Below are 24,762 nucleotides of genomic sequence, written 5' to 3'. Positions count from 1 at the left end.
CGACTAGCGGGAATCCCACGGGAGGTTTGTGGCTGGAGGGACCAATTCCTGCAGACCATGCACCGATGCTCGGAGTCCCCTCTGCTTCGCTAGGAGGTGGTTCGGGTAATTTGCATGTCCTATCAAATTTGGCTGGTTAGGAACGCTTGAACCCTTGGCAAATGCAGTATGTCACCGAGACTTGTGGTGGAAAGTGCCCGTGTACAGGCGGCGGAGCTTAGTCACATCATACCTGTCAAAGGGGCCTTGACAGCTTGAGACATTTGGGGTTCTCATTCTGCTTTGGCAGCATTCCGTATGGTGTTTTTCACCTAGGAGCTCCGACCCTCGAGCTCCCTCAAGATCAACTTCGATGGGTCTGTCTTGGATGGAGGTACGAGGAGCAACACAGATTTTGTTATTCGGGATCCGTCTGCCAGAGTCGTGGCTGCAAGGGGCAGTCAACTCTTCGACATATCAGTTTCGAGTGTGGAGCTGAGGGCCGCTCGAGCGGGCCTTCGTCATGCTCGGTGTGTTTTACGGGCAAGTTCCATCGTCCTGGAGGGAGATTCGGCCATGGTCATCAGTTGGGTAATGATAGTGCCCACCCTTTGCTCCGAGATATTTGGGCAATGGTGCGGGCTGGAGGGGCCTTCCAGGCCAAGCGTGTGTTCCGTGAAGCTAATGGGGCTTCAGACTGGGTGGCTACTTATATAGCTAGTCACTCCGGTAGTACCCTGTGGGCTGGAGATGGAGAGTTGTTCCTGGCACTTCGAGGTATTTTGTTTTTCGATTTTATTGAGTGTATCCGTTCTCGTCAAGTATAATCCATCCGCCTTAGTAAAAAAAAAAAAAAAAAAAAAATTTCATGGGAAGTAAACTCATGGCTCTCAAAAACTTCTTGCTGTCATACAACTTATTTAAGGCTTAAAGAGCCTGAATTTTAGACAATTAGCCACGTATTAAAATAGAGGCAGCACTTTCTTATGCTTTTTGGTCCTTCGGGATGCGAATTCTGTGGACAAATCTTGTAAACCCAGACAAGGTTGAGAGCACATTGGATGATGTTTGATGTCTTTCTTTTGTAAGTGTATAAAAGAAGGCATTATATGATGCATGATGTCATTTGTTCCCAGAGAGACTGCCAGAGTTGCTGTAACCTGTCATGAGGAATGCATCTCATGAAAATTACATGCATACATATGTTCTAACCAACTACATCAACTTGTGAATTTACATGGCACACTTGAAGAAGGGGATACGCAGTAGGCGTACGTGGCAAATGTAGGTGAAAATCACTTGTATATATATGCTCCTTGTTGATAAAGCATCTATTTAAATTAAAGTTTATACAAAGAATTACATCTTTTGGATACCAAAGCAATGAGTGAGACCAACAAGATTAGAATAGCACATAATACGTCATACGAATCATAGGGAAATAGTTTCGATGTTAAGAAAAGATGCAGCACGTATCCAAAAAAAAAGCCAAAAAAAGGTGTTTGATTTTAATACCGATTCTTATAAGGCATTCAATTAGGTGTAGTGAATATTCCTGGTTGGAATGTTATTAACTTTAAGATCGCGAATTATTAAGATTTAGGTTACAAGACAATAAGGCTGTGCAAGGGGCTACCAAGCTAACCATTTGGTGGCATCACAAAAGCTAGTACTTGATGTTACCATTTAGGTTGTTATAATGATATACAAGGGGCTATCATGCTAAACATTCAGTGGCTTCATGAATGCCGGTGCTTGATGTTGTTATTGGGGTTGTTGTTGGTAAAGATTGAGGCGCGATAAAGGCAACATAGCAACAATTTTTTTTATTTACTTTTTATTTTTTTCTGAAGAAACATGGCGATAAACTCAATATCATTTGTACTAATCCATAATCCATCCAAAATAGACAGCTAAAAAGTATTATTTGAGTTCTTTTGCCCAATATAAGTACTTAAGATCTATCTAGTGTATAGCTGATGGGGCTATATATATGCTGCATGGAACCTCATATACTCCATCATTTTTTATGGCCTTTGGAGATTGGAAAACACTTGCAGCATAGGCCTATTTGGATTGATTGTGGATTCACTGCGATGTTTATAATTGAATTTATGGTATATATAATTAGATTTTGATGGATTTGGACCCTTATATTGCTAACGACATTAGGGCTTAGCGACGGGGTGGGCGGAGTATGTGTGGAAATATGTGAGTATATATTTAGTCCTATATTAACTATATACTAGATAAATCTTGAATGCTTATATAGAGCTAAGAAATTCAAGAAAACATCTTCTTGGTTAGTTTTTTTCGATAAAGTTCTGGATTATTATACCATTTTATTAGACTAATAAACTAATGCAAATAGTATTAATATGTGTAAGTAATTGCGCTCTCTTCGATTTCTAATTGGAAATTGACAAAATGGTATAGTTAAATTAAAATTTTCAAATAAATTTTTTTCTAATATAAATCTTCTTAAATTTTTAATAAAAATGACCAATCCTCCGGTTGTGCTGCAGACAAAATACCAAATATTGGCATTGAAAGTTTTTGTTTTTTTGGCATTGAAGATGGTAAAAGACCTAAATTGCCTTGGAATGACAACGTGCTTGTTTTTTTTTTATAACTTAAAACATATGTCACGATATTATTTTACTTTTTGGTCAAGGTGTCCCAATACATCATAGTACATGTACATGTCTCAGTACACTTCCGTAACCGCGTCACTTTTACATCATCATTTAGATCCATTAGTGCTGCTTTCTCAAAACAAAACAAAAAAAAAAAAAACAAATTTTTGTTTTCAAATAGAATAAATTAAAGTACTCGCCTTGGAATGGTGTATATTTCCAAGAGAATACAAATAGCTCCAAAAAGCCAAGTGTCTCCTATTCTCATCATTCCCATTCTCCTTTCATAACTCATACACCAAAAACCCATCACAAAACCTGTGGCTCGTCTTCCATCCCCAAATTCTCTGATCCCAACGGCTAACCCCCACCCTTTTCATTCTCTCCTCGCGAGACTCCCCTCATGACTCCATCGCGTTAATTTCTGTTCCAAACTCTCTTTCTCGGCCCTTAAAACCCTATAAACCCCATGTCCTTTTCCTCGAATCCATGCCGCCCTCTTCGATCGCCCAAGAGCCCTTCACCCTCCTCGACCTCCTCTCCCGCGTCCGATGCCTCTCCTCCGACCCCAAATCCCCCCCATCCCCCTTTATCCCCACCCGGCCCGCCCCAATTCCCCTGAACTCCTCCTACATCGATGGCTTCGTCCGCCCTCCTTTGGCCCCGAGGCGGAGCTACCGGGCGGCCGCCTCCTGTCGGCTCTCGAGTAGCTCTTTGAAGATCCATGGACTCTGGAGCGAATTCAATCGCTTTGTTCGAATTCACTGCGACCGCCCCCCGATAGGGTTCGCCTCCATTGGGCTCGGGGTACCGCCTAATGATACCGCGGAGCCCCCTTTGGGGGAAGAGGGACCTGTTGTCGTGGAAGACGATGGGGTGCCCGTTAATGGCGTGGAGCTTGAGGCGCCCAAGAAAGTTTTGATCTTGATGAGCGATACTGGCGGTGGCCACCGGGCTTCGGCCGAGGCCATTAAGGCGGCTTTCAATCAAGAATTCGGTGACGAGTACCAGGTTGATTCAATATGCTGCCGTATATTCTTGACTTGATTTTGTATGGGTGTGAACTTGTGCGTTCTTTTTGTTTGTCGATATGGCTGTTGCTTTGCTGACTTTTGATACGTGATTTCGTGCAGGTGTTTGTTACGGATTTATGGACCGACCACACACCTTGGCCTTTCAACCAATTGCCCAGGAGCTACAATTTCTTGGTAAAGCATGGGACTTTGTGGAAAATGACGTACTATGGGAGCGTCCCACGGTTAGTGCATCAACCCCATTTTGCCGCAACTTCGACATTCATAGCTCGGTGAGCAGATCTTTGGATCACCCCCTTCCTTATTCTATAAAAATGTTACTTTGGTGTTTCTGTTGTTTTGGATGGTTGCAATTTCACTGTGTGAATGAATTTTGATGGTCCAGAATAAAAGAAGGAAGAAGAGGATGCTGATGATTATGTAATGATAATTAGGAATTCCCAAGACTCAAAAATCATAAGTTATTTGGTGGATATTCATGCTGTATCAATAGCTGCAAAGTTGTGAATGATTAAGTAATTATAATTGCAGGAACAAATTGACGGGAGGAGGCTTCATGATGAATTTGGTATGCTGATGTCATAGGATTAGACTAAAATAGGGGCATTTACCAATTTGAGTTTTGAAGGATAAAGGAGCGTATTAGAGGATCAGGGATGGGATTGATATAGCAATGTCTTTAAAACTGGATTGGAACAGTGAACTGGCAAGCTGTTCAGTTCCCCGGTCGATTGGTCGCACTGGTCCGACCGGCCGGTGCGAATGGTGACATCACAGTGGTGTTTACATATTTATTTTTCAAAAATTATAAAAAATAGGAAAATAAGAAAAAATAAGGAAAAATTCCCAAAAAACTAGTGAATGACAGTCAGGAAAAACTAGCAGCATACTTTGTGGTGTTGAACTAGTGTCATACTTTATGCCAGTCAGGAAGTTATATCAAATATGAACCACTAGGTTCATCCAGATAGTTATTGTGCATGAATGACAACTATTGGCAGGAATGTTGGCTATCAATTAACCCATCAACAAAATTAAAGCATTTTTAACAAATTCTCATCAATTCTTGTACAAAAACAAATAACTTATACATCGTATATATGGGCTAACGGACTGAAACTAAGTAAAAAAAAATCTCAAATTGGGCTAATTTTAACTAAACAAAATGGACTGAAACTTTATGCATTCAAGTAAACAAAAACCTTAATTTCCATCAAAATTGGACTGAAACTCCCTATTTTTCTCTTAGATCGGAAAAGAAGATGCCTAGTTTAATTTTTCTGTTGTTTCAAGAAGACTGAAAAGAAAGAAAACTAAATCCAATTCTCTCATGCAAAGAAAAATTGCGAGAAGTCTTCGGATCAAAATAGGAGAGGGAAAGAGTCAAATGAAAGGGCCGTCGTGATGAAAGGGAAAGAATCAAATGAAATGGAGATGGGAGAAGGGAGAGGGTGGCCCGGGATCGAGTGCTGATCTAGTGTCTTATTCTCCTCCCGGAGAAAGTGGGGGGGGGGTCAGATTTATCCTCATGGGAGCAAGAGTGACAATACAGTCTATAATGCTACATCAGTCGGTATGGTAAGCAGAATAGTACGTGAAGAAAAAGGAGGATATGAAATAACCATAGTTGATGCATCAGATGGACATCAAGTGGTTGATATTATACCTTCAGGACCAGAACTTCTTGTTTTAGAGGGTGAATCCATCAAGCTTGATCAACCATTAACAACCAATCCCAATGTAGGAGGGTTTGGTCAGGGAGATGCAGAAATAGTGCTTCAAGATCTATACCACATAACGGAATCTTTAGCTTTATAAATGAAAATTGATTTCCAAGTTAGTAACTTCTATTGATTTTCTTATTGATTTTTTTCTTCTTTTATTCTTCTTCAGTTCGGCTTGAAAATAGAACCTTCGACGATGAGTTTGAGGTGCCGATCCGGTGTCTTATTCTCCTCCTCTTCGAAGTCAACTGGGACTGCGGGCTTCCGGTCCGGTGGGGCAGTCGGGACCATAGGCGGGGATTGATGTAGGGATTCGGTGACCTGATGGGTGGAGAGTGGAGACTGAGATTTGGTGGAAGAAGACGATGGAAGAGGATTGGGATCTGGTGGATGGGTTGAACTGTTGAAGTGTTCAATGAAGGATGGGTTGATTACCGGATTATGTCAGCCCCAGGGTGAACAAAAAAGGGAAAACATATGGAAACCAGGCCAGTCTGACCAGCTTGACTGGTTCGTCCGATTCTCCTGGCTGGGTTTTGACCAAATTTAAAGTATTTTTGAACCATACTAGATAGGCGAATGTTTCCCGGTGGTTGAACCGGCTGGCTTAATTGGTCGAACCGGCCGGTTTGGTCCGGTTCTAAAAACATTCTATACAGGATGAAAAACAAGGAGTAACAAATGGAGTTGAAATCCATAATGTGTAGATATTGAGAATTGATACTTTAAAAGAAGTGAGGAAAGGGGGATCAACATGCTAGCACAAACCTTTTAGTGGGCCCAAAACAAAAAATGAGTGATGTATACTTAATTATTGCTTATAAATTGCCAACCATATACCAGATACACTGGATATTGAAGTTTAAGATTTTGCCCTTACCTATCAATTTTTTTAATTATTTAATTTCCATCTTTCTATATATCCTTTCAAAGGCAACATGTGACACATAACAAATGCTATACAAAAAACACATGCACAGCTACACATACAGGAAATAAGAGATGAATATTTCAAAAATGGACAAAGAAATATGCGGTGGCCTATTGGAGTGCTGCATATCATCAATGAACCAAGTGATATAGTAAGTTGTAGAGAAAGAGATCAGCATAAGAGTATGAGGAGAAAAGGATAAGTCGAATTTCTTTTGCTTTTGAGTATTATGAATGGAATTTGCTTACTGCCACTGACCTATTTGTAGACATACCTATTTTTGAAGTACAGGATGCTTGCTTTACTGATTTGTAAATGAGAAGTGGAGACTGACTCTGTATCTGTTTATGTAGATAACCTATTGGAGGAGAATAGGCGATAGGATCTGGCTGTACCAATTTGTTAATGAAAAAGTGAACCCATTCACTGATTTAATGAGCTATTACTAATTGATGTAACAATTATGGTTTAAAATGCAGTGCATGCAGCTGCATACGTGCCCAGTGTATGCAGATGTGAACCCTTGATCCAACTGCATCACCTATGTACGATTATTTATTGTGGTTATACCACATATGGGTTGAAAGGTGCTCCATTTAGAGTCATCTGGAAGCCCATTCTTATGTGAGTCTATGTGGATGGAACAGGTCCAGGTTGTTTATAAGGTTTGATGAGGGTTTCAAATGGACATGATATGGATATCAGTAATATATTAATTATATTATAATTGTTGCTATTAATAGTAGGTATTAAGTAATAATTAGTAGTCACTGTTGTTAGTTGTTATTGTTACTAATATTGCTATTAATTATCCAGAAAAATATTACTATTATATTACTGTTTTTTGTGCATTTAATATATTTTATTTATGTTTAAATATTTTTAAAAATGACTGCATAACCAGCCGGCATACTACATATGCATTATGCGGTTACTTAATCATTTGTTAAAACAATTTCTAGACAACATAAGTTAATCAAGGCATTGGATGATGCATTTAAACTTGGTCAGCTGGTTTGTTTTAGTTGAAATATTATGGACATTTGATGGAGAAAAACCAATGCTCTTTGGAGTTAAAGCTAAATGTCAGAGTTTGTACCTTTTGACATATTTTAATGAAGATTGCACATGTCTGTGGGGACTTGCAATTTGAAGGAACAATAGTGAAGCAAAGTTTCTTTGTCTTTTTATTGTCAAGAACATTATTATTATGACTATGTTGCAGAAACTCATCTGTTCAGTAATACTTTTTTTTCCGATGAAGTTATTTTGGGCTTAATGTGACCGATATTAACACCATAGGAGCCTAAGAAGCGAGTACTTCTTAACCAAGAGGTCTTTGACGATATCATGATAATTTTCTGCTGTTTATACAGGGAAGTTGCAAAAGGACTGATGAAATACCAGCCAGATATTATTATCAGTGTACATCCTCTGATGCAGCACGTTCCTCTTAGAATCCTCAGGGCAAAAGGTTTGCTAAAGAAGATCGTATTTACCACAGTTGTCACAGATCTTAGCACTTGCCATCCAACATGGTAGGTTGGTCCTATAACATGGCATCATTTTGATGTTAAATGAAAAAGCTTTGTCCTTTTTGTTTCCTGTTCTCTTAAAGAAAACTTATATGAGATGCAACTTGTTACAGTCTCTTATTACTGATTCATGTTCGTTCAGTGAAATGATTTTTCTGTCAATATTTGCCTTAGGTTTCACAAGCTTGTAACGAGATGTTATTGCCCTTCTACTGAGGTGGCAAAGAGGGCATTAAAAGCTGGACTGCAGCCTTCCCAGATAAAGGTCTATGGCCTTCCAGTGCGTCCTTCTTTTGTTAAACCAGTCCGACCAAAAGTATGAAATTCTTTTATCATGAGTATTGGTACTTTATCAACAAATATTTTTTATACTTGGAATTGAATCTCCTTTTGGTCAATTTCTGGATCATGCTTCATTGGGTTCTTCAGATTTTGTTTTCTTCATCTGTCATCAGGATATATTGAGAAGAGAGTTAGGAATGCATGAGGATTTACCTGCTGTTTTATTGATGGGAGGAGGGGAAGGCATGGGTCCCATTGAGGCTACTGCTCAGGCACTTGGAAATACATTATATGATGAGAATCTCGGACAACCCATTGGTCAGATCCTTGTCATATGTGGCCGGAATAAAAGGCTTTACAACAGGTTGCAGTCAACTGATTGGAAAGTTCCTGTTCAGGTATCTTAATCGAACTTAGATATCTGCTTGCACAATTGTTCAGATTACTCACACCATCCAATACTTTACATAAGATGGATTCTGTTATTTAATCATGTTGAGGAAGATAATAATTCTTGCTTTTCTTCTGGACAGCAGACATTTTATGCGAGGAACTGTGAAAATGCAGCCTCTGACAAAAAATAAATGTTAAAGGATAATGTATTAATTTTTTCTTTTTCTTGGTTTTAAGGTGCCAAGTATATGATTGCATAAATTTGCATCATATCAATGCCTAGCTAAGATTCTAAATAGAGGATTAAGTCCTCTGTGCAGTGAGCTTTGTGACTAAGTTTATCATTGTCCAGGGGAATACTGTCTTAATCAGTGGTTTGGTTCTCAGATTTGTCATCTTCAATCTTCACAAGAAAGTCAGGTACATGGAAAGAGAGCAAAATTCCATTCATAGGCATTGCTGCATTGTTGTTAGTTCTTGCTGCTAGTGTCATTCATATTTACTCAACTGTTAACTAGGTTAAGTGGCAAGTTGAGAAGGTGTCCACCAAGTGTTGTTATAATTTACTAAAGAGGCGAGGTTACTCTTTTTATAGAAAATAGCCTTGATTTGCTGTTGCATGGACACCAGCTGACAGGTTGCATGAGCTCTTGGCATGTAGGCTGAACCTTCACATAAGACCCAGCGAGTGACATTTGCATATCCGTTGTAATTTTTGTCATTTACAAAGTGGTTAGGATTAGTTTTCCTCTTATGTAGGTCATATAAAATAAAAATTGGTTCTAGAATTAGATGTCTCTTGGTTGCACCATGTCATAAAATTATAAATGCTATTAAGTTATATATGCTGCAGGAGTGTGATTTCAAGAAGAAGCAATGTTGTATGCCAAGGGGCTGCTGCTGACCCGGCTTGCTGCAATTTACTGATTCTTTTTGAGTTGTCAATGTTGGAACAAATAACATTGTGCTTTCATATTGTTCATAGAAAAGTTTCTTTGGTGTTTGCTTAGTTTCCTCCTATATATCACTGCCATTGGATTTTGGCTATTTTAAACATCTACTACTTAATATACAAGCAAACTTAAAATTCTCTGTGCATGATTACTATTGAACTGACTGCTACTGTAATTTTTTTGAACTCAACGGATGCTGCTTTTGTTGATTCTTATGTCTTCCACATTTCACCTCTTTGTTCCCGGCAATTTTGTTTTTGAAATCCAGGTAAAAGGTTTTGTTACTAAAATGGAAGACTGCATGGGTGCATGCGACTGCATTATCACAAAGGTATTATTCTATAAATTTGTTAGATTTCTAACATGCAACTTCAATTCATTTTTTATTGCATGTGCTCAAATTCTCATCCACAGGCAGGACCAGGGACCATTGCAGAATCCATGATTCGCGGTCTTCCTATTATTTTAAATGATTACATTGCAGGGCAGGTAAGTTATGACTTCTTGAATAAGGGTCTATTCTTGGCTTGTGTCGGGGCATGTTAGAGTAAGCCACATGATGCTGTTATTTACTACAAGTTTGAGCTCATTGGTTCTGCTGTTACATGATGTCAACCATGTAGCATTCACATAATTTATCTTAGTACTATATATTTTGTGTGTGTGATGGAAATTGACAGCCAAAAGTATTCTCCTCATACAGAAAGTAACTCTGTCAGGTGCATTTGTGGCTTTCTCTTACAAATATTTGTGGAAATTGATCGGCATCTAATTCGCATATTTGCTTGATTATTGGATGAAACACCATTTTATTTTAATTCTTACGACTCAGTTTGATGTTTAACTACCAGGTTTAGATTTTATTATCTCAAAACAGCACCACTCTCGCCCTACTGTGTAGTTTTCTAGCTTTGTCTCTTATGATGATGATCATGGTTCTTGGCTTGCTTTAGATGCCTTCTTCTTTGTGGTGCCCTGGTGCACCAGATTTTGCTTCCAATTCACAGCTTAAGACGGCCAAATATAAACACATTGTTACCTAATAATGCAGGAATTACACTGGCACAAAATTTGTTGGAAACGTAACTGTGGAAGGCCGAGGGAATCGGGACATCTATTTTGCTAAATGGACTGTTTCCATCCAAAAGCATCCTAGAAAATGAATGCAACTGTTCTGCATGTCTCACAAGCTTTATTGGAAGCATTGGTTTTCCTGTAAACACCTAGGATGGGTCAAGTCAAAACCATAGAACTTGTGACTGCGCATGATTTTGAAAGTCAAGTTCACATAGTTGTATTGTGAATCTTTGGAAATCAGAACCAAAAATCATGAGATCCATGTCTAGAGTAACTTCTCCAGTGCATAATTTTCCCTCTCTCTTTCTCAGTTCTCTTTGGTTCTCCTTTAAAGCAGTCAAATACTTCCTGTTAAGTGGAACTTTTGAATCTTAGCCAAAACAATAAAAAGGAAAATGAAATTTAAAAAAAAGTAATAAGCATGATTTTGAGTGCTCAAACATCCAGACGCAGATGGGTCAAGTCAAAACCATAAAATCTGTAAACACCTAGGATGGGTCAAGTCAAAACCATAGAATTTGTGATTGCGCATTCGTTTTCCTGTAAACACCTAGGATGGGTCAAGTCAAAACCATTGGTTTTCCCGCAAACACCTAGGATGGGTCAAGTCAAAACCATAGAATTTGTGATTGCGCATTGGTTTTCCTGTAAACACCTAGGATTGGTCAAGTCAAAACCATTGGTTTTCCTGTAAACACCTAGGATGGGTCAAGTTCACATGGTTGTATTTTGAATCTTTGGAAAACAGAACCAAAAATCATGAGATCCACGTCTAGAATAACTTCTCCAGTGCATAATTCCCCCCCCCCCCCCCCACCCTCTCTCTCTCTGTTCTCTTTGGTTCTCCTTCAAAGCAGTCAAATACTTCCTGTTAAATAGAACTTTTGAATCTTAGCCAAAACTATAGAAAGGAAATTAAAATTAAAAAAAAAGAAGTAATAAGCATGATTTTGAAAAAAAAAGAAGTAATAAGCATGATTTTGAATGCTCAAACATCCAGACTCAGTTAACTGTCATCTATCTTGAGAAGTTTGTATTCTTTGAGCGTCAGTGTCAGACCTAGCTTGTATTGCCGAGGGTGTGAGGTCACTTTGCCATCAGTTTTACTTGCCTTCATAAAGCTTCGTTCGGTGAAGGATATTCTTCTTGTTGTCTAGCTTAATTGTTTGCTCCATATTGACTGCCTGTTATGTTAAGATGTAAGCTAGCTAATTCATCGAAACTCCAGTTTGCCGGCCAAGTGATTTTTCCCAACTTCACTAGAGGATTATTTACTGTCTACTTTGACATGGGAGTTCATTGTGGAAGTTACGGGAAATGCAAAATCACATGCCTTTCTAGAGCATCAGACTGCTGTATAAATATACTAGAATACATAAGCTTTATTTTTCTTTTTAACATTCAAGTCATTTTTTTCATTCAGATAATTCATTTGATCTTTCCTGTAAACTTAATTTATTTTTCTCCAAAATGGAACTGGTATCTTAAGTAGTATCAAATGTTTGCATGACAGGAAGTTGGCAATGTTCCTTACGTAGTGGAAAATGGATGCGGGAAGTTCTCAAAGTCACCGAAAGAGATAGCAAAGATAGTTGCCGAGTGGTTTGGTCCAAGATCTGAAGAACTCAAAGCCATGTCACAGAATTGCTTAAAACTAGCGCGACCAGATGCTGTTTTTAAGATTGTTCATGATCTTCATGAGTTGGTCAGACAAAAAAATCTTGTACCACAGTACTCATGTGCAACTTGAGTTTATGCGCCAATGTTGAGAATTGTTTATTTTTTTAATACAGTGGCTTTTCTACAAGCTTTCTAATGATATTTCTTTTCTCTCTCTGGTTATGGTACTATATTCCTACTTGTATGGTTGGCACGTGCATTGCACATGAATGGAGGCATTATATCTGTGATCTCTCATCTAATGGAAAGACTTCAATTGTTGATAAGCTAGGTTAGGGAAGCTCTTCTCAGCTGCTACTCTTCTGCTCTATCTTCTTCCTATGCAAGTCAAACTCTGCTGCACCTCCATCACCAACAGTGGTCCAGTGATGGCTTAGGCTTTAGAAGGACGACAAATGGTTGGACTCGCAATGGCCTATGTGGGCTTGCCCACCCACTGGCACTGTAGCTTCCCTTCTCCCCTCAGCTTCTTCCTTGGTATCTCTTGCATAGCATTATGTTCATGGCATCACTCTTGCTCAATTTCACGGTGTTTTCTTTTGATTCATTGCTTTGCCTGATTATGGCTCATTTCCGTCGTTGTTTTGCTTGTGCCGGCAAGTCGAGTGGCTATTGTTTCGTCTTTACGTGGATTCTCCGCATTGAGTCTATGTCATGTACTGCGCTAATAAATAAAACGGTCCTGGTCTATCTTTTGCACTAAAGAAAGATTCATCTTCTTTCATACAAACTCGCTATGGAATCATATATTGGCCGCTTTGAAATGGATGAATGATGAAGTTTAGAGTATCATGAGTTTAAAGATGGCAACAGGTTAGGTATGCGTCGGGTAGAACATTACCCATATATATCTCATACTCGTATTAGGGTGGGGCAAGATGGGTAATAAGCTGGATGGTTCAGGTTGGCAAGGTTGCAAAAATTAATTTTTTACATACAAATTAAATAAATAAATAATTTTTAGAATATTATATAATATAAATTAAAATAAAAATTAAAGATATAAAATATAACAAATCAAATTTTTAATAATAATAAAAATATAATAACTATTTTTTGTTTTTTTTAAATTAAATATTTTTAAAATTAAAAAAAAATCAATCAACTGAAAAAATAATATGTAAACATCATGTCAATATAAATCTTCCTCACAAGTGGTGTAACTAGAGTAAAAATTGAGGTAAAAGTTGTGAAAAGTTATATATACTCAATTTAGGTTTGAGATCGGTTTTGTTCTTGCCGCGAATCTACCATGGGTACATTCAAGATTATTCCAACATCCCTTAAGATTTATGCCAAAAATTAGGGCATGCTGTTTTTTTTTTTTAACCGCCAATGAAAAACCATCGGAATTTTTAGGTCAGGGCTTTCCCTTCACGATTCACGACTCCAGCCTCCTGGCACCTCATCTTTCCACCATCTCTCGTTCTAAAATTCTCGTTTTTTCCACCTTTCCTTCCATCTGTGGCTCAAGTCTCTAAGCGGATGGAGCTAACGGCGCAGCAGCTGAGGGGGTTCGACGGCTCGGACTCGAGCAAGCCCGTCTACATCGCGATCCGGGGAACGGTCTACGACGTGAGCTCCGGAAAGGGCTTCTACGGCCCCGGCGGCCCCTACGCCGTCTTCGCCGGCAGGGAGGCGAGCCGGGCGCTCGCCAAGATGAGCAAGAGCGAGGAGGACGTCTGCGGCAACCTCGACGGTCTCTCCGACAAGGAGATGGGCGTCCTTCAGGACTGGGAGAAGAAGTTCCAGGCCAAGTACCCCGTCGTCGGCCACCTCGCATCTTGAAATCCCTTCAATCTATCGATCCCAGCATGAAATATGGAACTTTCTACTTATCGAGGTTTGATTTCGTGTGGCTACTGCCGATTAATGCTTGTCAATGGGTTTTATCTTGTTTGCGTTATGTAGGGAGGTGGGTTTTTATGTATGAAATTTGATCAAATAAGCGTAGATTGTGTGGAATCGCCTCCTCTCTTGAAATCCGAATAATTATCGATCTATACATAATAAAAACCTAACTTTTTACTAATTGGGGCTTGATTTGCATATAGGATTCCTGAATTGATGCCTGTTGACGGTTTTTGACTGATTTAGCAAGTTGAATATGTGCATTTTTATCAAAATTAAGTGATGGATGGTCGTATGGATTTATTAAGTTATTAAAGTTTAAACTACCTTTTGATTTATCACCGTGCCTGGTTTGATCCTTGAATGTATGTTTAGTTATAGTTATGATTAATGATCTTGTTGGGAGGTAAATAAGGAGAGAATTTTGTTGCTCTTTCGTACGTCTCATCATCCTAGTTGTGAGTATCTACCTGTGACGTGGATTTCTAAAGAAGTATTAACCTTTTTGTTGTTCAAAGGGTTCGCTAATTGTGATGACTGAACAATTGGTGAGATTTTTATTAGTCAAGAAATAGTTTAACTCTATTGGCAAAAACATGTCTTAGACAAGTTGGGAGGGTGTATTGGTAGTTGCCAAGAAAGAATTTTGTCTTCTTTGATGAATATTTGGTCGACAACGCTAATCCATAGGGAGCAGTCACAAGCATAGAAATCACTTGTTGGTAAATAATGAATTTCTAGCATTAGAAATATTGCTTTAGGGGCCAACGTTTAAACTATTTTTCCAAAAATTGGTCAGATGATTTGGTTCCATTTTCCAGATGATCTATTGCCGTTTCGAAGTCAAGTATCTGGATATTTAATTGAACTATGAAAGTGTATAAAAATACAGTAAAAGAGGATGATATCAGCAGATAAGGCTTAAATATTCTGAAGGATGACTGAAGGTCGAATTTTGGTACCCTTCTATGGCCACACAGTAAGATAGGGAGATAAATAAACGAGTGTTTTTTTTTTTTTTGGCTGAAACGGTGATTCATACATTTCTAGTACGGATACATCCAGTAAAGTCAGAAAATAAAACGTCTCGGGGCGCTCTAGGCAGCTTGCCTCCCCAACCTACAGGGTACCACTGGAATGACTAGCCACATACGAAGCCACCCAGTCCACGGCCCCATGAAAGGCCATCCCGTGGCTCAACATTACCCAAATATCCCGAAGCAGAAGATGGTCCTCTCTTATGCTACTGGAGCCATCCTGAATCCAGCCGACCACGGTTTTCAACCACATGAATTGAAACTGAAAAAGTCTAATGAATTTATTAACGAGGGATATTGCTATCGTTGATGATATGGAGTTTTCATATATCCTTGTCTCGTTCTTGTTTTTTTTTTGGGTGTGTGATTTTCATGATGAGGTAATTTTGAGTGATGTAAGATGGGTGCTTTCAATCACCTTCGATGCCCAAGAAAGATATCTATTCTTGTCTGTTATTCCTTCATTTTGTTGTTTGTCAACATTGTTTTTAATTTATTTGTCCATTTGGATCTAGAGCCATACCATCATGGATTATGGTTCTTTGATAAACTACCTGCTTTAATAATTTTAAACATATAACTTTGACTGCTTTGTGTAAATGTAACTACTGTCCTATAAATACTTTTGCTTGGGTTTATGTACTATGGTGGTTGTACATTGACTCATCCATCTTTATGATTTTTCACCATTTAATTTTCATATAAAGTATTTTATTTACTTTTCATATAAAATGTATTAACTGCCGTGGATCATTTGATCAGAATGAAATTTGGAAGGGTATACTTGACGATGTGAATCACTTGAAAAATAAATGCATATATAACACAAAAGAAAACAGTGCGACAAAAATCCGGATGAGATGGTGTCTTGGAAGACCTGTAAATTTAATTTGACATAACTTGGTGCATCCAAGATACTTGAGAGATAGCAAGCTTAACAATTGGAAGGAAGAAAAATCAATCCAACGGCATCTTAGGAAACATTAGGAAATAATGAACAAAACAATGGCTATGTAATATAAACAGCACCACTGTTCCTTGGATCGCAATCCGGTCAACGAGCAGGGGAGCCACGGCCACCACCTTATCGGCGGCCCCAGATCAAGACACAGGAGAGAACCCGGGAGTCCCCGCCCCGACGAGATGGACCCAATGGCTTCTGCCCTCAAGCTGTAATAATTAATAAACTAAGACGGAAGAAACTTGGCGTTTTCCGCATGCGCTAAATTTGGGTTCGGATTGTATCTTTCGCGCGAAAGATTGATTGATCTTGTTTCACGACGTAGACCGTTGGATCGCGCCCGCGCAGATCGCAAAGCACTCCAAACGCTCCATTTGTCCCACTGCATTTAGTTCTGGAGGCGATCATTGCGCGATCCAACGATGGATTCGCGCGAAGCAAGGTGAATCCTCCTTTCGGGCGAAAGATGCAACCCCGGTCGGATAAATTTAGTGCCCTACTTCCGTAAGTGAGCTCCCTTGTACCATTCCACGACAGGTGGGTCCCATCGTAAAGTTCCCCGCCACACGTTCATGATTGGGTGCGCATCTGGGTGTTTGTTGGAGTTTTCTCCCGACGCGTTTAAGAAATCCGGTTTGTCTTATTTTGGACTTCCTCCTGCTCGTCCTGGCACATTTTTTTCAGCAAGTTAGACGACTTTTCTTTGGATTTTTTAGTCCGTTTGCATTCTTTTAGATTCGTGGATGCGTAAAAACTCACGGAAAAACACCTTTTTGTTTTTATTTTCCCTTTCTGAATCTCAAAGATTTGCGAGCAGATTTGATCCAGATAGGAGGATCAATTCGAGGGGATATTGTTTCTTTGGGATCTGGATCTAAAGATGCAATCTTTTAGATAAATTCCAAGTTCTTGGCGAAGACTCGAGCTGAGTCTCAGTGAAAGATCTCCGTTTTCTGCACATATTTTAACTTGTTTCTCGAGGAGATCTGGGCAAAAAATAGAAGCCACTAGTTTCCAAATGGGAACCCTGGTGGCTTCTCAGGCTTCTGAGGACAAGGAGAGTGTCGAGGAGACGATTGGACTGACCGGCGACGCTCCAAAGGAGAAGGAAGCTATTGAAGTCGAACAGCGGTGCCGATGGTCCCCTTTCAGCTGGTTCCGAATGCTTGCCGACGAGATGCATTGGAGCTTTGTGTTCGGCGTGGTCACCGTGTATGGAATCAACCAAGGATTGGGCGGCGCCATTTGGAGAGTGGCCTCGGATTACTACTGGAAGGATGTTCAGAAGGTGCAGCCATCGGCATCTCAGGTCTATCAGGGGATAACTTCCCTCCCCTGGATTGTCAAGCCTCTGTGGGGCCTTCTCACTGATGTTCTTCCCATGGCCGGGTATCGGAGGCGGCCATATCTTATTCTCGCAGGCAAGCAACTCAGCCTCACAATAATGTTTGCTTTTTTTTATACCGTTAAGAAGTTAGCTGGTTCATGTGATTTATCAATTTCTTGAAGTAATACAATGGCCTTCATCTTCCTGCCGCTCTCTAAGCTGCTGAGATCCTGGAGATTGAATGCCAGGTTTTGGATTTGCTGAGAGTAAATCCCTTTTCTTGTTTGGGAATAAACTGTGGGACCACGACCAGGTGAATTTGCCTGAGTCGAAACACCCTAAAATCTCAAACCTAGAGAGTCCTCCCAAATGGAGGATGGAAGCAGCTGCACAAATGCAGGTCAGCTTTCCTGAGCTTGGCAGTGCTTGATTCGACTCTCTGTTTGTGCTTCATGAGTTCTTTAATGTACGTATTATGATATCTGGTATCGCAAAGCATAGACATTGTGTTTGTTTAAGTAGTTTTGTATGTATCCTTACTTGTTCTGTCATCTTCCTGTACCACAGGTCACTGCTATGGGAGTTATATCCTGCCATCTTTTCCTGAGCTTAATTCTGAATTGTTATGTCCCTCTCTTCCCTGCACTTGTGGGCCTTAATTTGTGAATCCACTCTCAGTACTTAATGTGTGCTTCCAACTCCTTTATATGTGCCTTTAGGATTATGAGTAATAGTTACTTGAGTGTGCTGGTAATGTATCAAGACATACTTGGCCCAATGAGAGGTCGAATTTCCCAATAGGACTCAGCAAGTTGGAAACATATGAAGAATGTGAATTCAAATTTGCTCTTTGGAGAAGGTGGTGGTGAACATGCAGCATTGGTGTAAATCTCAGTTATTTTCTCCCATTACCTGCCAATTATTAGAGAGTGGGTTTCGCATTTTGACATTTCTTTTTTGCTAGTAGTGTGGGAAAGAAGTATTCTAGAAGAGTTAATCATTGATCTGTAAATTTGTCATTATAGATTTACTTCACTCCTAATATTATCCTAAAAGCGTGAATGTAATAATTCAAATTTTACGTTGACAAACTGATCTTTATGTTCCATATGACACCTAAATGTAAATATTTCTGTCTCTGATCTAAATTGGCATCTTTTGCAAATTATGTGGTTCTTTAAGTTTTAACTCTTTTCATGTCTCATGTCTAGGATATATGTTCTACTCATGTTTAATATACATACTCGAATATTAGCAAAAAAAAATAGAAAATGATCTTGATAATTGTTCTCCCTCTGCAAATCTTTCTGAATATTCGCATCTTTTCTCCTTTTCATACATTTTGGGTCAATAAAAATTGAATATCTTTTTCCATGATCTGAGTATGATTCGATATGTCTTCATTAACATCTTAGTTTCCACTACTATTTCTAATAAGGACGAGTATTTCTTGGTGAATATAGGTCTTTTGGGAGTTATCTCTATGCTTATGCTGTCTCTGCACCAAAAACTGCATGTTGTGTTTGCTTTGTTGGCCATGACCGCAGGAAGTGCTGGGGTGGCTATAGCGGATGTGACTATAGATGCTTGTGTTGCTCAAAACAGTAAAAATCACCCTGCACTTGCTGCTGACATGCAAAGCTTATGTGGATTAAGTTCATCCAGTGGAAGACTTCTGGGTTTTTCTATCAGTGGCTTACTAGTTCATGCAATTGGTTCTCAGGTTAGCGTCTGATTTGATCCCTATTTAGACTGCCATTAAAATTTTATGGCTTGTAATCATAAGTGTGAGATTAGGGAAATTTGATTATCCTTGCGACTTTTCAACTATCTATTTACAATTATGCATTATACATTTAGTCTTCCTATTGAGTTTATTCTTTGCTGATTATTCACTTCCTCCTTTTTTCCCTGAAGGGGGTATTTGGTTTGATGGGTATCCCTTTTGCACTGGTATTTTCAGTTGGAATAGTGCTGAAGGAGACGCACACACCAAACTTTCCTTATAAACAGGTGAGATGGGTTGTTCAGCCTTGGGGCTTATAATACAGTTCATTTTGCATCTTGGCACGCATGCTTCTTAAAAACCCTTCTGACATCAGGTATACCAGAAGTTTTTGCAAGCCAGCCAAACTATGTGGACAACTTTGAGATGCCCTGATGTATGGAGGCCTTGTTTATACATGTATATGTCATTTTCCCTAAGCTTGAACATCCACGAAGGAATGTTCTATTGGTACACAGATTCAACTTCAGGCCCATCTTTCTCTCAGGTATTTTTTAACATTTTGACTGTTGGAACATCCAGGGTTTAATTGAGGCAACTTCTTCCTCATAATTTTGGAAACTCTCAATGCAGGGTGCAATCGGCTTCATTTTTGCGGCTGGTTCAGTGGGTTCCCTGCTTGGAGTTTTGCTCTACCAAAATGTTCTGAAGGATCATCCATTCCGTGGCTTGCTTTTCTGGAGTCAGTTGCTTTCTAGTTTATCAGGAATGATGGATTTGATTTTGGTACTTCGTCTAAACCAGAAGTTTGGGATGCCTGATTATTTCTTTGTTGTGATTGATGAGTGTGTTTCTCAAATGGTTGGCCGGCTCAAGTGGATGCCGCTACTGGTGCTTAGCTCCAAGCTCTGCCCCCAGGGCATTGAAGGCACCTTTTTTGCTTTGCTTATGTCCATGGATAATGCTGGCTTGCTCACATCATCATGGGGTGGTGGCCTGCTGCTTCATATGCTTAAGGTTACTCGAGTGGAATTCGGTAATCTCTGGGCTGCTATATTGATTAGGAACATAATGAGGGCGTTACCATTAGCTCTTTTATTTCTAGTTCCTAATGCTGATCCAAATTCTACCATTCTTCCTGCTGACATTCTTACTGGAAATGATAACACGGAAGCTAATGATGCAGCAGCAATTGATATCGAACTCGTCTCACTTGTTAACAAAAGGTGATGGTGAAGCAGGAGAATTACCCATATGTCATATTTGAGACATGCTTGATATTTTGATTCCATCAAAAATTTTCCCATGTATCATCCAAATGAGCTCAGAGATGCATTGATTGGTCATAAATAACAAGACTGGGATGCTACTTGTGGAACCATATGGTGGTGACAGATAGTAAAGCAGAGTTAAGAAACCTGCTGGAATTCGACTTCATTGTTTTTACTAGGATATCATGATCTTTGAATAAGGGAAGATTCTTTATTTCTTTCTTGTTAAAGATTTGTCTTGTATCCAATTCCTTTGTATACTGTTGAGTTAAAAACACCAGTTCGAGCTGCCTGTTGACTGTAAGAGAACCAAGGATTTCTTAACCTAGTGGAGCCATATCTTTTTCTTCTGCAGTACATATAGTTCTATTTTGCAGATTGAGTGTGATATATTTTGGTATTAGTCTTCAAATATCCCATATTGTTTGCTGTTCTGTCATGCCTGAAATATGATACATTTTGGTATGTAGATATATATTCGTGCGAATCAGTTGATTTTCTGCTTATCAAACTACAGGTTATAAAGCTTCAAATATCCTTGATTTCTGTTCAGTCATGCCTAAAATAGGATACATTCTGTTATGGAGCATGGTATGCCGTATTGTACCGTACCAGACAGTGCTAAGCATATCGATACTAGTACTGGAGGTGTACTGACTCTCGGTACATCAAAAAAAATTCGAATCATACGGTACCGATACTAAGCTAGTGTGGCACCGGTACAGTGTTCCATACCGATACAGCAAACCTTACTATGGATATATATGGTCGTGTGAATCAGTAGATCTCCTAGATATATCTGGCCTGATTTAGACATGATTGAAAAGGTCAAAAAGTAACATAGAATACTGAAACAAAATATATAATTAACTATGAAATTCTATAGTATCTGGAAGTAACATTGGTCGGCATTTTATCGAAAATGTGAAAAAAGGACTTGTTATATGCGGACTTAGTTTTATATGCAAACAGTTAACTATGAAATTAAATATTTAATGCTCATTTTACATGTAAGCTAATATATACCATGCTTAGGTATGAAGCACAATTAATTTGAAAATTTGAGACTATTGGCAGGATGGAAATGCTTGGGTAGATTGTGCTCATTTCCCTGCGGTCTCAAGATATTTCTCTGTGCACAGAGTTGGTGGAAACCATCATTCTAATCTTTGTACAATCCTTCTGATGAGCCCCTGCCAACTAATGAGTTGGTCAGTGTTTTTCTTTTAGAAAAATCGTTTGAAAGAGTGTAATTGTGGGAATCCTAGAATTATCTGAATGTAATGGTTATCTTAGAGTATGGATCAGTAATTGATGGCCTTGATCCATTAGTAGGAGTCTGATTTATCTGAATTTAATGGTTATCTTAGAGTATGAATTTCTGCCTCACTCTTAAACAAGAAGGCAGGAACACGTTGTTATTTATAAATGTACAGGGACAGAATGATACAACATGGTATAATTGCAAAGGGAAGCTAGAGCAGATATCCTAATTCCATGGTTACTAGAGATAAACCCAACATAAATATTTCCACTACTATGACATTTTGGCCTTTGTTTTTTCTTTTCTTTTCTTTTAAATGAATGTTCTTTTTAAATGAATTTGTGTGTGCATACGTGTGTCTGCATGTGCACAAGTATGCGTGCACTGTGAGAAGACTCTAAAAGAAAAATTGCTTGCTAATTGCATGAATTATGGGATTATTATTTTACAATATGCTGATAGACAAGTAAGATGCTGAGGATAGGAGTGCCAATAAGCTTGGTTAACCCCAACTTGACCCAACTTAGTGTAATATTTAGATTGAATTTAGGTTGGCCTAAGGGTTGATGACTCCCATGACTTCACGATATCCAAATAATGTATCTATCAAACCGATTTCCACTTGAATTTATGTATGATAATGCATTATCTACATGTTAATCTAGGTCTCACATGACTCAAAACAAATAATACATTTGATCCACCTATTAGTTTTGTTTCCATATGGATGACATGTTGTGTTTGCAGATTATTTGATCCTCCCCTACTATTATTCAGCAATTATGTACAACATCTCATGAAACTTATGATAGATAGCCAAGTAGTTATCCCATCAAAATGAGCATGCAGTAGATTTGCATCCAAAGCTTGCTATATTTTTCCCCTCCCAACTTCATTTGAACAGTCAAATCACCTCATAGCCAAACTCCAATGGACAGAAGATGTAGAGGTTACTCCAATTAAGCATCCTTGTAAACATCCTCATTTGTATGTGCTATCTCTAGTAATCACAAGCATTTCCAGCATCTATACTGCTCAGAAACAGCAACAATGACAACAATCTCTTAAAAAAAGAAAAAAAAAATGCACCGACCATGGTTTTCCCTTCATGTTATCATTGAATCTCAATTGCAGTTGATAAAATATTTTATGACATCAAATTATGTGTTTATATGTCAAATGGTGGGATTCCAACTCTTACTCCCCAAAACAGAAAAGTTTATATCACTTGCGAAGAAAACTAGGGCTGCTGGTGGTGTCCTATGCTGACCAAACTTCAAAAATATTCCAAGATTTAGGCTTGCCTCATGCAGTTTAAAACCATCTCAAAGGCCAACCTGGAGCTTGAACCTGACCTCCAAAGGCCAAATTTAATTCCAAATCTGAACCAATTTAATTCTAGCCATGATAACCACCTAACACATATTCCTGCCATAACTACAAAGAAAATGATCTAATGACACTTTCTTTGGCAGACGAGCATATAAAAGTTTGTCAAAAATGCATACATTTGTATGGATGCCATATTGGAAAGAACTTCTCAGGAGGCAGCGTCCGAACTAAAGGATTCTGATCAGGTTATTCATGCTCTTCCATGTCAAGGCCTTCACCAACTACCTCATAAAAGAAGCGACCTCATAAACACCCATGCATAACTACCTTGGAAGTAAAACCTAAAAGGCTGTTGCAGTTGAAAAATGCCAAATTCCTAATTTAAGCTTAAAAGAGCTCAAAGGGTATGAATTTTAAACGGCAACATTTTCAGGTGAGGATAGGTCCAAGGGATTAAAATTGCGGATAATTAATTCCCCACCCTCCAAAAAACCACGCTATAACAATAAGTCCGCATTAATCAGTCTTAAAATTTTCAGTCCAATATCTCCACCAAGTTTAATTCCCGGTCCCTAAGCTTCTTTTATTTTTAAAAAAAAATGCCGAAAATGCCCCTGCCCTTCTGATCTCCCATTCCTAGAAGGAGAAGAAGAAAAAGGCCCGGCCACCGCCGACCACGACCCGCCCCCGCCCGAGATCCCTCCCGCGGCCACCACCGGCCCCGGCTCGCCCCCTCTCGAGGCTCCTCCCACGACCGTGTCGCCAGGAATGCCCTCGCCCTTGCCCCCTCACAAGCCCCCTCTTGCGGCCGTCACCGGCCGCAGCCCACCCTCCTCCCGCGTCCACCGCGGCCTAGCCCCTTTTCGGGGCCGCCAGCCTTGCGGGAGGAGAGATGTTCTCCGTTGGCCAGCCACGATGCGGCTGCCGCCGCCGCCGACCCCACCCCCTCGCGGACCCCCTCTTGCGGCCTGGTCCCCTTCCGGCGCCGCCGGCTCGCGGAAGGAGAAGAAAGGAAGAAGAGAAGAAAAAAAAAGAAAAAGAAAAAAAAAAAGAAGAAAAGGAAAGAAAAAGAAGAAAAGCAAGAAAAGAAGAAGAATAAATAAATAAATAAATACATATATATATAAATAAATAAATAATATATTCTAATGAAATAAAATAATTATAAATAAATAAATAAAGCCGCCGCGGCCGGGCCCCCTCCTGCGGCTACCACCGCCTGGCCCCCTTCCGGCACCGTCGGCTCGCGGGAGGAGAAGAAAGAAGAAAGAAGAAGAAGGGAAGAAGAGAAAAAAAAAAGAGAAAAAAAAAGAAGAAAAGGAAAGAAAAAGAAGAAAAAGAAGAAAAAAAGAAAGAAAACAAAAATAAATAAATAAATGCATCAATATATATATATATATATATATGAATCAACGAATAAATAAATAAATAAATAATATATCCTAATAAAATAAAATAATTATAAATAAATAAATAAATAAATAAAGCTGCAGCAGCCCGACCCCTCCCGCGGCCACCATGGTAGGGCCCTGTTCTGGCGCCACCAGCCTCACGGGAGGAGAACATAGAAGAAAAGAAAAAAAAAGAAGAAATGAAAAGGAAAGAAAAAGAAGAAAATAAAAGAAAATGAAAAAGAAAAGAAGAAAAATAAGAAAGAAAAGAAAAATAAATAAATACATATATATATGTGAAGGAATGAATAAATAAATAAATATATAATATATTATTATAAAATAATAAATAAATAAATAAATAAATAAAGCAGCCGC

The 24,762-nt window shown here is 39.1% G+C and overlaps 3 protein-coding genes across 9 annotated transcripts; all 3 read left to right on the top strand.

Moving 5' to 3' along the window:
• Nucleotides 1-2,828: 2,828 nt before the first annotated feature.
• MGD1 (monogalactosyl diacylglycerol synthase 1) lies at nt 2,829-12,380 on the top strand. Of its 5 annotated transcripts, none has more exons than XR_015975686.2 (9): nt 2,829-3,626; nt 3,749-3,921; nt 7,681-7,842; nt 8,014-8,155; nt 8,295-8,519; nt 8,867-8,934; nt 9,736-9,798; nt 9,882-9,956; nt 12,058-12,380. XR_015975686.2 is itself a non-coding variant. In XM_088716624.2 (9 exons), exons 1-9 carry the CDS (start codon nt 3,105-3,107, stop codon nt 12,162-12,164), a joined length of 1,548 nt encoding a protein of 515 aa, XP_088572750.2. In that variant the 5' UTR covers nt 2,829-3,104; the 3' UTR covers nt 12,165-12,380. The 5 variants fall into 5 exon arrangements, 4 of the variants coding, with proteins under 4 accessions (XP_088572750.2, XP_038981831.3, XP_038981827.3 ...); XM_088716624.2 differs by lacking the exon at nt 8,867-8,934 and adding an exon at nt 11,773-11,851; XM_039125903.3 differs by lacking the exon at nt 8,867-8,934 and adding an exon at nt 11,773-11,899 and having other exon boundaries at nt 12,058-12,199.
• A 1,188-nt stretch (nt 12,381-13,568) lies between these two features.
• Nucleotides 13,569-14,256, top strand: MAPR2 (membrane-associated progesterone binding protein 2). The gene has a single exon (XM_008791900.5). It carries the CDS (start codon nt 13,710-13,712, stop codon nt 14,010-14,012), a length of 303 nt encoding a protein of 100 aa, XP_008790122.1. The 5' UTR covers nt 13,569-13,709; the 3' UTR covers nt 14,013-14,256.
• Nucleotides 14,257-16,710: 2,454 nt separating this feature from the next.
• On the top strand, nt 16,711-20,756 carry LOC103707425 (putative folate-biopterin transporter 2). 3 transcript variants are annotated; one of them, XM_089929077.1, is made up of 6 exons: nt 17,371-17,494; nt 17,649-17,800; nt 18,864-19,123; nt 19,318-19,413; nt 19,503-19,673; nt 19,760-20,756. In XM_089929077.1, exons 2-6 carry the CDS (start codon nt 17,770-17,772, stop codon nt 20,354-20,356), a joined length of 1,155 nt encoding a protein of 384 aa, XP_089785203.1. In that variant the 5' UTR covers nt 17,371-17,494; nt 17,649-17,769; the 3' UTR covers nt 20,357-20,756. The 3 variants fall into 3 exon arrangements, with proteins under 3 accessions (XP_008790123.2, XP_026660600.1, XP_089785203.1); XM_008791901.6 differs by lacking the exon at nt 17,649-17,800 and having other exon boundaries at nt 16,711-17,494; XM_026804799.4 differs by having other exon boundaries at nt 16,745-17,800.
• The last annotated feature ends 4,006 nt before the right edge of the window (nt 20,757-24,762 follow it).

Source organism: Phoenix dactylifera, chromosome 2 (genome assembly GCF_051530095.1).
Source record: "Phoenix dactylifera cultivar Ajwa chromosome 2, Ajwa_hap1_PhDact_Kaust_v1.1, whole genome shotgun sequence".
Classification (NCBI taxonomy): Eukaryota; Viridiplantae; Streptophyta; class Magnoliopsida; order Arecales; family Arecaceae; genus Phoenix; species Phoenix dactylifera.
Note: the sequence above shows the minus strand (reverse complement) of the source record. Positions and strands in the feature narration are given on the sequence as shown.

Excerpts from the sequence above, each read along its gene's own strand:
- MGD1 (XM_039125899.3), top strand. The coding sequence starts at position 3,105 with ATGCCGCCCTCTTCGATCGCCCAAGAGCCCTTCACCCTCCTCGACCTC. Across the intron at positions 9,799-9,881 it reads GCGACTGCATTATCACAAAG|GCAGGACCAGGGACCATTGC; the intron begins GTATTATTCTAT and ends TCTCATCCACAG. Across the intron at positions 9,957-12,057 it reads ATGATTACATTGCAGGGCAG|GAAGTTGGCAATGTTCCTTA; the intron begins GTAAGTTATGAC and ends TTTGCATGACAG.
- MAPR2 (XM_008791900.5), top strand. The coding sequence starts at position 13,710 with ATGGAGCTAACGGCGCAGCAGCTGAGGGGGTTCGACGGCTCGGACTCG.
- LOC103707425 (XM_008791901.6), top strand. The coding sequence starts at position 17,092 with ATGGGAACCCTGGTGGCTTCTCAGGCTTCTGAGGACAAGGAGAGTGTC. Across the intron at positions 17,495-18,863 it reads GCCATATCTTATTCTCGCAG|GTCTTTTGGGAGTTATCTCT; the intron begins GCAAGCAACTCA and ends TGGTGAATATAG. Across the intron at positions 19,674-19,759 it reads CAGGCCCATCTTTCTCTCAG|GGTGCAATCGGCTTCATTTT; the intron begins GTATTTTTTAAC and ends CTCTCAATGCAG.